The 16,306-nt window shown below is 34.3% G+C and overlaps 2 protein-coding genes across 3 annotated transcripts; one reads left to right on the top strand and one right to left on the bottom strand.

Moving 5' to 3' along the window:
• Positions 1 to 3,379: 3,379 nt before the first annotated feature.
• On the bottom strand, positions 3,380 to 9,598 carry LOC123883686 (arginine--tRNA ligase, cytoplasmic-like). 2 transcript variants are annotated; one of them, XM_045932593.1, is made up of 17 exons: positions 9,505 to 9,598; positions 8,999 to 9,147; positions 8,713 to 8,788; positions 8,520 to 8,621; positions 8,117 to 8,335; positions 7,676 to 7,756; positions 7,043 to 7,126; positions 6,845 to 6,949; positions 6,102 to 6,280; positions 5,551 to 5,635; positions 5,266 to 5,452; positions 5,064 to 5,133; positions 4,780 to 4,849; positions 4,406 to 4,495; positions 4,052 to 4,120; positions 3,784 to 3,885; positions 3,380 to 3,705 (listed from the first exon to the last, which is right to left on the bottom strand). In XM_045932593.1, exons 1-17 carry the CDS (start codon positions 9,511 to 9,513, stop codon positions 3,595 to 3,597), a joined length of 1,788 nt encoding a protein of 595 aa, XP_045788549.1. In that variant the 5' UTR covers positions 9,514 to 9,598; the 3' UTR covers positions 3,380 to 3,594. The 2 variants fall into 2 exon arrangements, with proteins under 2 accessions (XP_045788549.1, XP_045788548.1); XM_045932592.1 differs by lacking the exon at positions 9,505 to 9,598 and adding an exon at positions 9,238 to 9,342.
• A 3,115-nt stretch (positions 9,599 to 12,713) lies between these two features.
• LOC123886173 (protein FAR1-RELATED SEQUENCE 5-like) lies at positions 12,714 to 14,992 on the top strand. The gene is made up of 2 exons (XM_045935509.1): positions 12,714 to 12,910; positions 13,018 to 14,992. Exons 1-2 carry the CDS (start codon positions 12,714 to 12,716, stop codon positions 14,990 to 14,992), a joined length of 2,172 nt encoding a protein of 723 aa, XP_045791465.1.
• The last annotated feature ends 1,314 nt before the right edge of the window (positions 14,993 to 16,306 follow it).

Here is a 16,306-nt window from a genome sequence, read left to right as displayed (position 1 = left end):
TGAACGTGAAACAAAATAATTAAGCATCAATTGCATCAACTCATACACAAAAGAGAGACAAGAAAATTGATATATGATAAGCATAAACATAACGATTTGCTATTAAAACCGAACCTCAAGATTCGAGAACAAAGTTCCTTACACCAATGGATCAATAGAAGTTTAGTTCTCCATGGAAGATGACGGCTGCTCTAGGGTTTGAATATTTCGTGAACAGTGAATGAATAACCCTAGCTGCCTTTTTTTCGGTTTAAATAATACATGGAACGGGCCTTAAAACAATTGGGCCGAAAAATATAAAGTTGTGCTGAATTAAATTCGTCTGGAACATAAACGCAATTATTTGACACACTTGCGCTCCGAACTGGGTTTTGGCCTCAACATGAAAGTCGTAGCTCTTGATCTCAGCTTTCCAACGCATCTTCCCGCGCCTCAATCCGATATTTGTAACTCCAGTTATGACCTGCGGACCGGAAGGGTGTCAAAGTGCTATTTATTCATAAATTAAGTGCGAAAATAAAATAGAGTTAGAAATAAACTTAAATATAAAAACACCTTAAAATAGTGAAAATAGTAAATTAAACCATAGGAATACACTAGTACAATAGTAGAAGAATGTGCATTAAAATGCACTGATCAATGTGTTCTAAATGCTGTCTTGTATCTATCTTGTGGCTGAAGCAATATTTGGTGATATCCTGACCTTAAGTCCAACTTTGAAAAGTACTTTGCTCCAAACAATTCATCTAAGAGTTCATCCACGGTGGGGATTGGAAAACAATCTTTAATAGTGATAGCATTCAAAGCCCTATAATCAGTACAAAACCTCCATGTTCCATCCTTCTTTTTCACCAACACTATTGGTGAGGAGAATGGACTAGTGCTTGGCTGTATGATACCTTGTTGCAGCATATCCTGGACCATTTTCTCAATTTGTTCTTTCTGACTGTGAGGGTATCTATAGGGTTTAACTTTAACTGGATTAGCTCCCTCCATTAAAGGAATGCTATGATTATGAGCTCTGCTGGGGGGTAAGGCAGATGGTGGCTGGAACAGTTCCTTGTAAGTATGGAGTAGCATAGCAATCTCAGGTTCAATGTTGGTGGGCAATTCTTTGAAAATATCTGCAGCTTCAGTAGATTTTAGCCACTGGACTGTGAAGCATTCAGCAATAGCATCAGTGGTGTGGAGTCTCTTAAAGTGATGAAGCTGAGCTGATGAGGGTCTGGCCTCAGGTTCTCCCACCAATGTCACAAATTTACCTTCCAAAAAGAACTTCAGTGTTAAAGATGCATAATCAGCAACATGTGGCCCTAATGTTGCTAACCATGAAGCACCTAATATCACATCAGCTCCTGCAACAGGTAATAAGAAAACTGGTATCTCAAGTTGGTGTCCCTGTATTTCAAGTGGTAATTGCTTAATCACCCCTTCGGCAGTCATAATTTCACCATTACCAACCAATACTCTGAATGTTGGTCCTGGCTCAACAGGTAACTTGAGGAATTTGGCAATTCTTGGCTGAAGAAAATTGTCAGAGCTCCCTCCATCAATTAAGACTTGAACCTTAATTTGCTCAATGGAGCCTGAAAAACGTAACACACCCATGTTGCTGGTACCCTTCATGGCATTTTAGGAAAGGTGGTGTTCAGGAAAGTTGGTGTCAGGGCTATTTGTAGTTATGTCTGGTGGTTGAGTCTTAACATCAAGCATTTGGTCTTCATCACTGTCATCGCATTGCAATAACATCAATTGTCTATTGGGACACTTATGTGTAAATGAGAATTTCTCATCACACCAATAGCAAAGGCCTTTGTCTCGTCTGACTTGCCTTTCAGCTGGGGATATTCTTTTGATATTGGGATTTTTTTGAAATTGACTCATTGGTCTTGTAGGGGGTGTGTTGAGGATGGGGGCTGAATCTCTAGTTATTGTTTCTGGCTTGTTGGTGAACGGTTTGTTGGTGGAGTAGTTGGTTGTATTGGTTTTTTTGTGGTTTGGATTTGATGCATATTTCTCTTCATACACTTTAGCCAGGGACACAGCCTTAACAATGGAGGAGGGTGTGTGAATCAACACATCACGACGAATCTCATTATTCAAGCCACTCACAAAACAGTCAATTAAAGCATCGTTACTTAAACCATAAACACGATTTGCTAACGATGTGAATTTCAAGTAATATTCAGCCACAGTCCCAGTTTGAGTCAATTTGAAAAGAGTTGCGCGAGGACAGTCATAAACGGAAGGTCCAAAATCAAGCTCAAGAGCGCGCGTAAACTCAATCCATGAAGTGAATGGGTGAGATCGTTGAACCATTTGATACCATGGTACCACGTCTTTGTCAAGATGAACCGATGATATGGTTAAACGATCCAGATCCGGTGTATCATAATAATCGAAAAATTGTTCAGCACGGAAGATCCATTCATGCACGTTAGTGCCGTCAAAACGAGGAAATTCGAGTTTCACATTTCGTACCTGAAACGGAGGTCTGTTATTGAGTCCAGCACCATGGTTCTGCTTCCTTGGTGATTGTTCGATGAGGACGTCAAGCGCAGCATAGACCTTATCAAACTTTTCTGCGTTTCCAGCTTCCAATCTTTCCATACGTTCAAGTATTTCGGCCTGGAATAACATCATCTCTTCTTTGTTGCGCTTGTTCTCTGTTTGGTTCATATTTGCTTTATCTTGAGCCATGGTGTGATGAAAGCACCAATGAAATAGTTCTAGCAAGTAATATAGAAAAGGAAGAGAGAATAAGGATAATTGTATTAGGACTTTTAACAAACAGTTGGCATACAATAGAAAACCAGATGTGAATAGAGAGTTTAGGGAGAAAAGTAGCAACAACACCAATCACATACATACAAAATATCACTACTGCAGTATATATAATTGATTCATGCCTTCACATATTCTTTCCACATGCTATGTGGTGTACGTGTCCTTATTCCTTTGCGAGGTGCCTTCGCTTCCGCCGTTTCCGCGTGGTTGTTAGCAATATCCTTTTCATACATATTTTGTGGGCCCTTTCTCTGATTTGCTGACTCATTAGCTGCTTCTAGACCCTCTTCTCTTTGTGGCTTCATTACATTGTGTTTTGACAAAATGGAGATGTGTCATTTTCATTTTGTGGAGTGGTTCATATAAGTTTGTTTGGTTGTCTGTTTTAGATGGTTTTTGGAGAATTTTATAGTCTTCTTTGTTGTTGCATGATTTATTGATTTTTGTTATAAGGTGGAACTTTATATATGTCACATTCTTTCCTTATAAAATCAATGTAATAATGGCAAACAAATTGGGTGAAATATGTTTTGTTTTTTTATTATTAAAAAAAGTAAGGTTAAACATGCTTTTTGATACTATAAAAATGGAATATGTGAATGCTATAATCTATTAAATAGAAAAAATACAATTAGTTATCTCTCCTTAAATTAAATTAAGGAGGAAATAGTTACAATGAGGAGTAAGAAAATAATGGATTAGTTAAAATCTCCTGGAAATAACAAACTAGGAAACTAAATATTTTTCAACAAAATACAATAAGCAAAACTGAAGTAGATTGATTCTTGCAGAGTAAATTCAAATAGCTCATAGCTTGTCAACTGGTACAATTCCTAGGAGATAGAAGCAATGTCTCATCACAACAAGTGTTGCTTCACATAATAGGAGTCTGCTAGTTTCCTCAGGCGACCCAACAACCTGGAAAATATATTCAAATTAATATACAGTAAATAGCTTATGGAAGGGCATTCAAATTCATGCACGAAAGCTTTATACCTGACAATTAGAATAAAACTTCTTTGTGAAGATTTCTGCCAAATTATATAAATATTCACACAGTGTATGTGGTAACAAGTTTGAGCACGACTCCACGAAAACCTAAAAGATATTAAAAAAAAATCATAAGTACATATTTTTTGGATTGTAAAATAATACACACACGTTCGTATAGTTGTCTCTAATGTCTCGGTCTTTTCTTATGGACACAAATTAACAAAGTATAGCATGCTAGGTATAAATCTCAAGAATAAATGTTTCACTATACCTCCGTAAATTGCAGTAAATGAAGGGCCAACGTACGCTCGTCTTCATGATCCAACACCACAGTCCCAGTCTGTCATGAGTTGATAAACAAGATATGAAGCATACAAAATTTGCATGAGTTGATTTTTAGTCGGCGTAACATTATCCAAGTATAAATAAACACAAATGTAGTACTACTACAATCATAATAGATTAGTGCTTAATTGATTCAAAACAAGTCAACCATGATCTACTCTAGTATAAAACCTAAGTACAATATAATTTATGTTTAACATTGTTAAATTAAGCATTTGATACAAAAAGTGATTAAATTACTTTTTTTCAACAAATCAATCATGGAAATTAGAAAAATTACCTTTTTTAGTTCTTCTATGTCTTTACCAGATTTCCTGATAATGGAACAGATCCTAGCATGTGCATAGATCAAATAAACAGCAGTATTACCCTGTTGGACAAAAAACTTAGAAAGGTGAGATATTTATAACTATACATTAGTTGGTTCCATGGAATGAAGAACCAGCTCAACATTTGTCATTTGTTAAAAGATATTTTTTTTAGCAGTTCTAACACCAATTGTAAATTAAAAGGACTAAAATTTAAAGATTTAGACTTCATAAATATTTCCTATGAGAGGGAAGCAGGACAGCCTGTCTGGGGCATCTTAACGGTTATAAAATCTACAAGCTTTTCTATTGTAACTTGACAAGCATTTGAAAACAATATATGTACCTTGTCATTAAGCATCTGCTCAAAGTTGATCGTGTAATTTGTTGTTCTGTTGTTCTTCAGGTCAGCATACCTGCAAAGACATCAAAAGCATGAACATGACAGGAAACAAGTTTGCATCTCATTGCTCAAAAATAAAGTACATGAAATTGTAAGACAATACATCTGGTTCCAATTTAACACAATAAAGTATGCATACAATTAAGCTAACTACATATCATTGCTCAAAAGCAATGTTGGTTGTTATACTTATATATGGGAAAACATTATTGAGATAAAGAACTTACTTAACAGCCCCATATCCAATTGCCTCTGATGCTTTCTCAATCTCTTCCTCAGACCACTCTTTAGTATTACCTAGATGACATATGACTTAAAAGGTTAACTGTCTAATGCACAATATCAGTTTCACAGATCTAAAACAAACTGAAACATTGCTTCTTTCTTTGAATATGTAACTGGTATTTACAATAGGTAATTGGTATTTACCACGTTTAAGAAGGGCAATTTTACTCTTTTCTTTAGCTTTATCGAGTAAATCAACCAATCGAACAGTCTCACCCAAGCTACTTCGTAATCGTTTTCCATCCTTGCCAAGAACAAGACCGAAACCTATATGAGTGCATATTGGATATTCATTTTCGTCTTTTGGAAGCCACCCAGCACGCCTGAAGGCCTGATAGATAAATCAAAAGGGATGTCAGTCAGATTTTTAAAATCATTGGAATATTATTATCAGTAGCAGTAACAATATATCGGTTAATTGGGACATACCTTAAAAAGCATGTCAAAATGTTGCCACTGCCCAACATCTGTAACATATATATTCCAATCAAGCTTTTCGATATTCAGACGATACCTACAAGGGTCAAATGGCTAAGGTAACTAAACCAGTTTATTTTCCACATTAGATCTATTTCCTGTTTCATACTTAGATAAAAATACAGACAAATAGAAGCATTTATCCCAAATTTTAAACAAAAAACAGTGTACAGAAACAATAATAAAAGCCTCTTTCCTATCTGAGGCCAGTTACATGAATCACTAGCAAACAACTTAAATCTACATGCTTGTGGATAATTCATGATACATTTTATTCTTTGTATTATACCTACAAGTCTAACTATTGGAATACCCTTTGGCCTTGACCTAACCCACTCTCACACTCTTCTTATTAGTACTTCAATATGTCTTCTACTTTAATACCTAAACCGCCAAAGTTCATACCACAAAGTGTGTGACATTCAAGATATACTTCAATACTGAAACCACATCACATCACAAGTGTAGAGAGAATATCCAAAATACTAAAACTAAAAACTAACCAAAGTGATGCTAGATCGGTTGAAAAGTAGTTGTAGCCTCCGTCTTTTTTCACTGCAATTAGTGGTATGTCTACACCGTCCACAAATATCACACGAGCACCATCACTGTCTTCAATCAGCCCTAATTTATCCAGTTTCTCCAAAGTTGGAGGGATTAATTCATTATAGAAGCTCTCTGGCTGTGGCCAAATACATCAATCACCAATCAGTACAAAGTAAAACACGTCACTGTTAATAAAATAAAAATCTGTAATGACTGCAACATAAATTCAAGTTATTTGACCAATTTATTGCGACACTGTGCATTATCCAACTTAATGCTACTTGCTACACAGTAACCAAATGTATTGTTGCTACAATTGCTATATACAGGCATTCAGGAAAATAAAGGAGTCATAATAAATATGTCAGCCTAGCTGAACTGAGAATAGAATTCTAACAGAAAAAACAAACAAGCTAATGAATGAGCTAGATATCATATAGTTCCCTAATGCTAATTCAAGCAACCAGCCAAATTTACGGCTGTCATAAAAAAGACACAAAATGGACTGCATAGAATGTGGTATAACTGGCTAAAATACATAATCAAAGCCACAATACATTCAATAAAAACCACACCAACAGACAGAATATCTACAAAACAAAACCTATATAAGGAACACATAGAATTCTAAGAGGCCCAACACAAAATTAAGAGATAAGAAATTCCTCATGGGAGATACAAAAGATACTAGAAACCTTACCATTTCCTCCAAATGAATTCCAAGGCGTTGATAGACCTTGTTAAACTCAGTCCTACTAATATTGCAAATTTGCTCCCATGCCTTGCGATACTTGGGATCCCCTCCCTGAATTCAGGCATACAAAAAATGAATAACAAATTCCCCGTGACCTCGCAAATAGGGGGTAGAAAGAAAAGAAAAAAATGAAGTAAAATTTACCTGGAGCTTGACCACTGACTGCTGTGCATTTAACTTAAAATCAGGATCACTGTCAAACTTCAATTTTGATTCCTTATAGAATGCCTAAAAATGCACCAAATCCAATAATATCAGAATAACTAAAATAATTTTGCATCGAAGCTAAATAACAATGAAAACATGAATATCTTATCCCTAAAGACCAATAAACATTGCCACTTCAAGGTTGATTATTCATTTATAATAATAACTAGTATATCTAGTCAAGCATAGGCCTGAACATTAATTTCTGAATTCTCAAATTGACATTTTGTAATTAAAAATAAAAAATAAAACAACAAAAAGTGGAAATGGAAGTGTTGATATGATTTATATAAAAAACTGTTAGGTTAAAAAGTTTATTCACAAACACGGTATAAAAGCAATACCAGCCAAGAAAATCAATTACTGGTCTTTTAAAGGCTGTTGGCAGTTTCATGAGAAAGTAGCAGCTTATATTATCTATTTAGGTTTCAGGGTATTTGTAACAAATTAACTTTTAGATATCCAAGGAATGTAAATGCATAGTTTTACTTACATTTAATTCAATGACAATAAGCATGCAAATAGTTAACTGCAAAATGATATGAAGTTCATTTCCAAATGTTATCTTACCTGTAGATCTCCAATATTAGATTCATTAACATTGTCTGAGTTCGGAAATTTCTCAAAGTGGTGTGCGATCAGCATCCCGAACTGCAAAACCAATGCATAGATTTTAAGCCATATGCTCCAATACCAAAATGTGATTCTTCAAACAAGAATGATCTATAACTCAAGCAAATATATCATAAGTAAACATTGTTAATTTGGTGGCAATTAAAATAGTTAAGTATCTAAATAATTTTTTTTTATGGGTGGGTACATTAGAGTTTGTAGAAGGTTACACGACTTCATTTGAATTGAAATGAATTGAAGGAGTGAAAATCATGTTGTTCGCCATGAAAACAGTTAAAAAAACCTACTTACATAAGCCATTGGTCACAAATTACACAACTAGAAGAATATTAAAACATAGCACAAAATAGCATAGTTTACATTAGAGATTAAATCTACCTGAGTGCCCCAGTCACCAAGATGATTTCGGCGGATCAGACATTCAGGCTGGCAAAACTCAAGCATTCGTGCCAACGTGTCCCCAATAATGGTTGACCTCAGGTGACCAACATGCATTTCTTTTGCTATATTAGGTGAGGAAAAGTCTACCAAAACCCTCTTGATTGGAAGTCGAGGTGCCCAGGAATCAATACCGTCGGTAAGCATCTTTTGTACCCTCTGCAGGAGGAATTTGTTTCTGTCAAGTGCATAATAATCGAAACAAGACACACACACACACACGCACACAGGAAGCACACTACAATCCAGACACTGGCCTACAAATTTTTGGAGACACACATACCCACACCACAGTACATACTATTTATAATTTAAAAGTAGAGATATAAATGCAATCAATCACCTGTGCTATCCACTTGTTTGATAATACAATATTCACAAATCCAGGACCAGCAACAGAGCACGATTCTATCATTTCTGATGGAGGAAGATTTTTCATAATGCCCTACACAAACAAAAACACACATTCAAATTAGACAAAAATAACAAGGCTAAGTAATTATATAATATGATTAATTATACAAAGGAGATTATACCTCTCCAAGTGAACGTGGATTTTTGAACTCCTCTTGCTTCCCTTTAATCTTAGCAAAAAGACTCATCGCATTATTACTGCAACCAGAATTCCCAAAAAAAAAAGATTAGATTTCATAGGCTATTCAGGAGAGCCTATCTCAAATAATCTCACCAGTACTCGTGTCAGTAATGTATATAAACTCAATCATGTTATTTCCATAATATCTATCAAATAATAATCTCACAAGTGCTTATCTATTAATCAATTTCACATATATCTATAATAATAATAATAATACATCTTACCATTGATAATCAGCATGCTTTACACCATCTTTTGGAATACATGCATCGATCAAAGGGACAATTTCAAGTTCAGTAGGCACAGTTTGTTTGAGAGCTTCGGCAAAAAGTTTTCCAAGTTGCTTTCTCACGCTAGAAGGACAATCTAGTTCCTATATATATATACAAAAATTCATTACCGAAATAATAACAACAATAATAAAACAAGTAAAAAAAATTGTAGCCTTAATTGATGAACTTACAATAATCATGATGGAGGATGTGAATTGTGTTTAACCGAATGAAAGTGTTGGCTTGTTCTTCAGATTGTATATAGTAACAAACTAGGGTTATGCTAAAGACTCGATTTTTTTTTTTTTTTGGTGTACAAAGGGGCCTAAGCCCAAAAAGACTCGATTTTCAAAACTAAGAAAATACCGTAAATTGTAACTTCATTCAATATCCTCCAAGAGAGGCACAACAATAATAAAACAAGTAAAAAAAATTGTAGCCTTAATTGATGAACTTACAATAATCATGATGGAGGATGTGAATTGTGTTTAACCGAATGAAAGTGTTGGCTTGTTCTTCAGATTGTATATAGTAACAAACTAGGGTTATGCTAAAGACTCGATTTTTTTTTTTTTTTTTGGTGTACAAAGGGGCCTAAGCCCAAAAAGACTCGATTTTCAAAACTAAGAAAATACCGTAAATTGTAACTTCATTCAATATCCTCCAAGAGAGGCACAACAATAATAAAACAAGTAAAAAAAATTGTAGCCTTAATTGATGAACTTACAATAATCATGATGGAGGATGTGAATTGTGTTTAACCGAATGAAAGTGTTGGCTTGTTCTTCAGATTGTATATAGTAACAAACTAGGGTTATGCTAAAGACTCGATTTTTTTTTTTTTTTGGTGTACAAAGGGGCCTAAGCCCAAAAAGACTCGATTTTCAAAACTAAGAAAATACCGTAAATTGTAACTTCATTCAATATCCTCCAAGAGAGGCACAACAATAATAAAACAAGTAAAAAAAATTGTAGCCTTAATTGATGAACTTACAATAATCATGATGGAGGATGTGAATTGTGTTTAACCGAATGAAAGTGTTGGCTTGTTCTTCAGATTGTATATAGTAACAAACTAGGGTTATGCTAAAGACTCGATTTTTTTTTTTTTTTGGTGTACAAAGGGGCCTAAGCCCAAAAAGACTCGATTTTCAAAACTAAGAAAATACCGTAAATTGTAACTTCATTCAATATCCTCCAAGAGAGGCGGGATTACAAATATATATATAGGTAGTAAGTACTTGGGTTTTTCCATAGTGGATCTAATAACGTACTTGTTTATTTGGGTTGGATTTTCTTGACAATATAATATCTTTTTAAGATTTGTTTTGAATTTATATTTTATAGGATATTTGTATAAAAAAAAAAACAAAATATTAGTTTGTTATTTAAAGATATGATTTGTTTTTAGGTAGTTTTTTTTGTCACGTAGTCTAGCGGTTAGAAATTCACCCTTAAAGGTGAATAAGTGGGCATATCAGGTTCGAACTCCGGTCCTGCACAAATGTGCAATGTCCTTTACCAATCGAGCTAGACTCATGGATTTTTAGGTAGTTCTATCATATTAAATTTGTTACTTTTATCTTTTTTATTTTTCAACAAAACTAATTAATACTATATTTTTGGAAAACTAAATTTTTTTTATACATAACATATTAATTTCTTTTTTTTTTTTACTCATTTTGGTCGGATTAACCCACTAATTTTCGAGTCCGGATCTGCTCCAGTGTTTGTATCCTCCAGTTTTCCAGTTTCTTTGATTGATGAGCGACACGTGGACATAAAAGAAATGAACGGATCAGAAGAAAACTTAGATAAAAAAGCTAGAATTCCTCTTCCTCTCACGATACCTACTTCATTCTTTATCCCTTTCAATTCAATTTTCCTTTTCAGTGAAACTAATCACCCTGTCTGTCGCTGTGTCACTCAGTCGCTGCCGTTGTGTCTTTCGCTCCTAGTCGGCAGTCGCTGACTCGCTGTTTTCTCTTCTCGCCACTGGCTCACAGTGGCAGTGTCTCCTTGCTTCCATTTCCCCCTTTTCAGTTTGAAGATTGGAGATTGTTGATTGAAACATTTCGCTGTAATTAATTATAGACTGTAATTTTATATTTTGCAATTTGAAGGATAGTAAGCTTATGCAATTTCATGTTCTGAATACAGAGAAAAAAATTCATCTTCTCTAAAGAAAAGTAGAGTCAAGAATAAAAGGATTAATGGTGGAAAAGAAAATACCAACAAACAACAAAGATCTATTATGCTAGATGGGATTAATTCTGGCTATAACAAACAAAAAGAACATAAAAATACACAGAACCAGAAGAAAATATTTACTATAGAGAAGAAAAAAAAACGAGAAGATAAAAGAAGATGAACCGTTGATTAATATTTTTTCCATGTGTCGGTCATCTAGCAAAAGAACTGGAAAACTGGAGGATAAGAATACTGGAGCAGATCTGGACTCCTAATTTTCGGGGCGGATAATGGGATATCCAAATGTTTTTTAATTTTTTTTAATATTAAATGACTAAACGATGAATCATCATTTTTTTTTATAAAAATTACTCAATTTTTTTATTTTTTTAAAACATTGTGTAAACTAATTTCACTACAAAAACATTTAACTATCAAACAACAAAGCATTTAGTATTTTTGTAAAAAATATAACATTAGAGTGGGTCAGTGGGTTTTTTGATTGAATCCGATTTTTTTTAAAAATATTTAACTATCAAACGGCAAAATCTTAAGAAAATTTGAGAGTCTCAAATTTATTGTATGTTCAGTTCATATTGACTACTTTTACATAATTGTTTTGAGGTTTTGATTTTTTTACTATTTTGTTACACTCTTAGAGAGGCTAAACAATTGAAGATTGTTTGTGGGTTAATAGACTTTTACCTTTACAAAGTAGGGGAATTTTATCTTACCCCTATAAAGAAAGGAAAATTCTAGGAAGAAGTCAAAAAACTCACTTCTTGAAAGAAGTCGCCACTGTGGCCAATTAATGAAACAGTTGAATTAGTCAATTGCCACATAGGATTATATGGTGTAGAAGGCTTACCATACATCTTCATGTTGCAAACAAGTCCCTAACAAATTAAAACTTACAAAATTACCCCAAACTTAATATTGTTTTATTAATCATAATTCCCAAATAATCAAATCAAATAATCAAATAATCAAATAATCAAATCAAAATATCTGTTGTTTCATTGTTCGTATTTCCCCATTCACCAGCCAACCTGTTTGTTCTTCGCCCACCATTTTTGAATGAATTGATTTCTTCAACTTCTTCGTTTCATCGTTCATCAACATCTTATTTTCTCACCACCCAACCTCATTTATCTTAGACTCTATCGTTCTCCTCCACCATTGTTGAACGAAGTTCGAGTTCGACATTCAAAAATCAGATGCTCGTCTCGTATTAAGGTAAACGATTTACAACTTTATTTGTAATTAGGTATTAAGATATAATGATATCAAATTTTAATTTGGGTTTGTTAAATTTGATTTCAATTTGTGAATTAGGGTTTTCTAGTGGAGCTCGTAAATTAATTTGGGAATTAGGTTAGATACATTTTGATTTTAGTGTTTAGGTAATATGGTGGTTTTGTAATTGATGCTGAGCTGAGTTTTGTTTGGTGACAACTTGTGTTAATTCAGGATAACAATGGAAAACTATGATGAGTCTGCTGATGTTGATGTGGATTCCATTCATTCAAGTGAACGTGATTCATGGGACGAGGAGTTGGATGATGAAGAAAGTTATTCGATATCTAATATGAATCAAAGTTCAGTGGATGGCGATCATTCAGCTGATAATGGCAATGATGATGGAGATGCAGTTGGAGGCAATAGCCAGATAAGGTTTGATACCATAACTGCTGAAGAAATTCGTTCTATGAAATTTGCCACTCTTAATGAAGCTTATGACTTTTATTACCGTTAGGTAAGTATAATGGTTTTGCTGTTAGGAAAGGTGATAGTAGGGTAAGAGGTAGTGAAGGTAATAAAGTAATAAAAATGAAGCAGTTTGTATGCAACAAACACGGTGTAAGAGAGAAGAGACACTTAGTTAGGATAGATAGGAAATTAGAACATAGACGTTTGACCCGCACTAAATGTGGAGCCAGTCTTCGTGTGAAATACAAAGCTGAAAAGGATAGATATGTAGTTTCAGCTTTTGAAGAGACTCATAACCATGAATTAACCCCAGCTAGGTTTGTGCACTTACACCCCGTATATCGTAAAATTTCTGAAGTAGATAAGGCTCAGGTGGATAGTCTTCAGAAACGTGGCATTAGAACATGTCATATAATGGGGTACATGGTTGCACAGAAGGGTGGATATGCTGATGTTGGTTTTACAAAGAAAGATTTGTACAACTATTTTGATAAAAAAATGCGTGCTGTTATTAAAGATGGTGATGTTGTCGCAGCTTTAAACTACCTGAATATGAAGTCGTCTAGTGATCCCATGCTTTATGCTGAGTATGCTGTAGACAACGTTAATGGAAGAATGAAGACTCTTTTTTGGGCTGATGGGATTAGTAGGACCGACTATTTTTGTTTTGGTGATGTGCTTGCATTTGACACGACTTACAGGAAGAACAAGTACAACTATCCGTTGGTTGTATTTTCAGGGTGTAACCACCACTCTCAAACAATAATTTTTGGTGCTGCATTGGTGTCAGATGAAACGACGGAGACGTATAAGTGGGTGTTGAGGTGTTTCCTAGAATGCATGGAAGGTAAACAACCAAAAGCGGTGGTAACAGATGGGGATGGGGCAATGAGAGAGGCCATAAAACAGATTTTTCCTGATGCTAACCATAGGTTATGTGCTTGGCATTTGAATAAGAATGCAAGTGAGAATGTGAAGAACGGAAATAATTTTTTGGACGGTTTTTCAAAGGCCATGTACTCAAATTTTACAATAGATGAATTTGAAGAGTATTGGTCACAAATGATTAAAGAAAATGGAGTGCAAGGACATCCTTGGGTAGTCAAAACGTACGAGAATAGGTCACTGTGGGCTACTGCATATCTACGAGATAATTTTTTTGGACGTATAAGAACTACGTCGCAGTGCGAAGCTGTTAATGCAATAATTAAGAGTTATGTCAGGAAGCAAGGATGCATTTTTGAATTTATGAACAACTTTGATCAGGCTTTGAGAGATTATAGAAATAATGAGTTGGTTGCTGATTTTAAATCATCGTCTACAGATCCTGTGTTGTCGACGCAACTGCCTGTGATTGAGAGTCATGCTGGTAAAATATATACGGCGGAGCTTTTCAAAGAAGTTAGACATGAAATATTGAAAGCCGGTGAATTGATAGTTAGGGAGAAAAGCGAAGTTGGGGGTAGGAAGAATTATAGATTGACAAAATATTGTAAGGATGGTTATGAAAGAAGTGTTGTTTATGATGGTTCGACATTTGAGTGTTCATGTAAGAAGTTTGAGTCCCGTGGCATTCCGTGTTCTCATATTTTTTACGTAATGAAGGAAGAACACGTTGATCGTATCCCAAACAATTTGGTTTTGACGCGATGGACCAAGGATGCAAAAATTCAGTTTTTGAACAGCAGCAATTTTAATGATAATGTTGATTTGAATACGATTGCCGAAGCTCGTTTTGGTTCATATTGTACTGTTTTAACAGAGTTCTGCAAAGAAGCTTCAAAAAAAGATGGTGTTTATGCACAAATAATGGAAGACCTGATGCAGCTGAAAAAAAAGTATTGCAGTAAAGATGATGATGCAATCGGTACACAAAAGTCAGCAGTAGGCGATCCAGTTATGGTTAAGTGTAAAGGTGCTCCAAAGAAAAAGAATAATGTCGCAAAATCTGCCAGGCGCCGTTCAAATGGCAAAAATACAACTCCTAATTCGAAGAGATGTTCTGTAATTTTAATAAATCATTATTTGTTTGTCAGTTTTATATAATGTTGTACTGGTTATCGAGCATTGTAATTGATATTGTTAAATTTGCAGGGTACACAACAAACGACAGAACAAGTGGCAGAACCAAATGTCGATTTGTACTCGGTGTCGATTTCTGATTCTGTAAGCCAAATTGCTGAGGTATTATATTTGTATTTTTTGTTATTTGGTTATTATATTCTGAAAGCCAAATTGCTGATTTGGTTTTGGTTTAAATATTGCGTAATTATATAAGCAATTATGTTGATTTTTCAGAAAAGGAAAAGAAAAGAAGCTTGCAATGTTCAAAGAAGTGTGCAAAACAAAACTTTGTATCCGCCAAGATACCGCGCTGCTACCACCATTACGACACCTGCACATATGGAATTACAGAGCACAAGCAGAAATATGAATCAGCAACTGTATCCTATGATGCCTATGGTACATCCGATGATTCAACCGATGCCCGTACAACCCATATACCCAATGTATGGACTGCAACCTGGAATGCAACAAGGAATGCCACATGGAACGAATGTTGGTCAAAGTTCATGCTATGGTCTGCTACAACATGTTATGAAATCTGCTAAGAATGATTGACTATTTTGAGTAGATTTGAATGTATTTTGGTAATAGTTAGGTAATGTTTATGGATGATTTTGGGTGTAATGTTTGTGGATAATTATTTTGGAGATATTGAAACAAAATTAAAGTTTGGGATTCGATGTTTGTTAAATTTAATTTATACAAGTTTTATTAAAGTTTGAGAAATTGATGCAAGTTCATATTGTTTGCTTAATATGAACACTAATTCAGGCTTATATTGATGGTTGGAAGGTAGACATTGATGCAAATTTTATAAAACTGAAGGTTGAATGTGATATTATTTTAAGATTCATAATGCATAATAATTCAAATGGTTTAGAAGTGTGTCAGTGGTTTAAGGTGTTTCATATTGCAAGCAGGATGTGGGTTCGAATCTTGTTTGCTACATTTTTAAATTTGTTTTTAACTGTTAACTGCAGTGGAAATAAATTAAAAAAAAAGTGGAACAGAGGAGGTTCGAACCAAGGACCTGAACATGATGGACAAATAACATATCCGCTAGACTGTGACAATTTCATTTGTAAATGTTTCATTCCGTAATTATATATTTATACACTTAGATCATGTTTCAAAAAAAAATAGATCTAAATTTAGTTTCTATAACACATTTAAATTACATTAAATTAAATAAAAAGGACCAAACATAAAGTCATTTAAAATAAGTGGATTACAAAAAATAAATAATAATAAATATCACAACTTACTCAAATTAAACGAGGCATTATTAACGAT

This window comes from Trifolium pratense, linkage group LG5, assembly GCF_020283565.1.
Source record: "Trifolium pratense cultivar HEN17-A07 linkage group LG5, ARS_RC_1.1, whole genome shotgun sequence".
Taxonomy (NCBI): Eukaryota; Viridiplantae; Streptophyta; class Magnoliopsida; order Fabales; family Fabaceae; genus Trifolium; species Trifolium pratense.
This window is presented reverse-complemented; position numbering and strand designations above follow the sequence as displayed.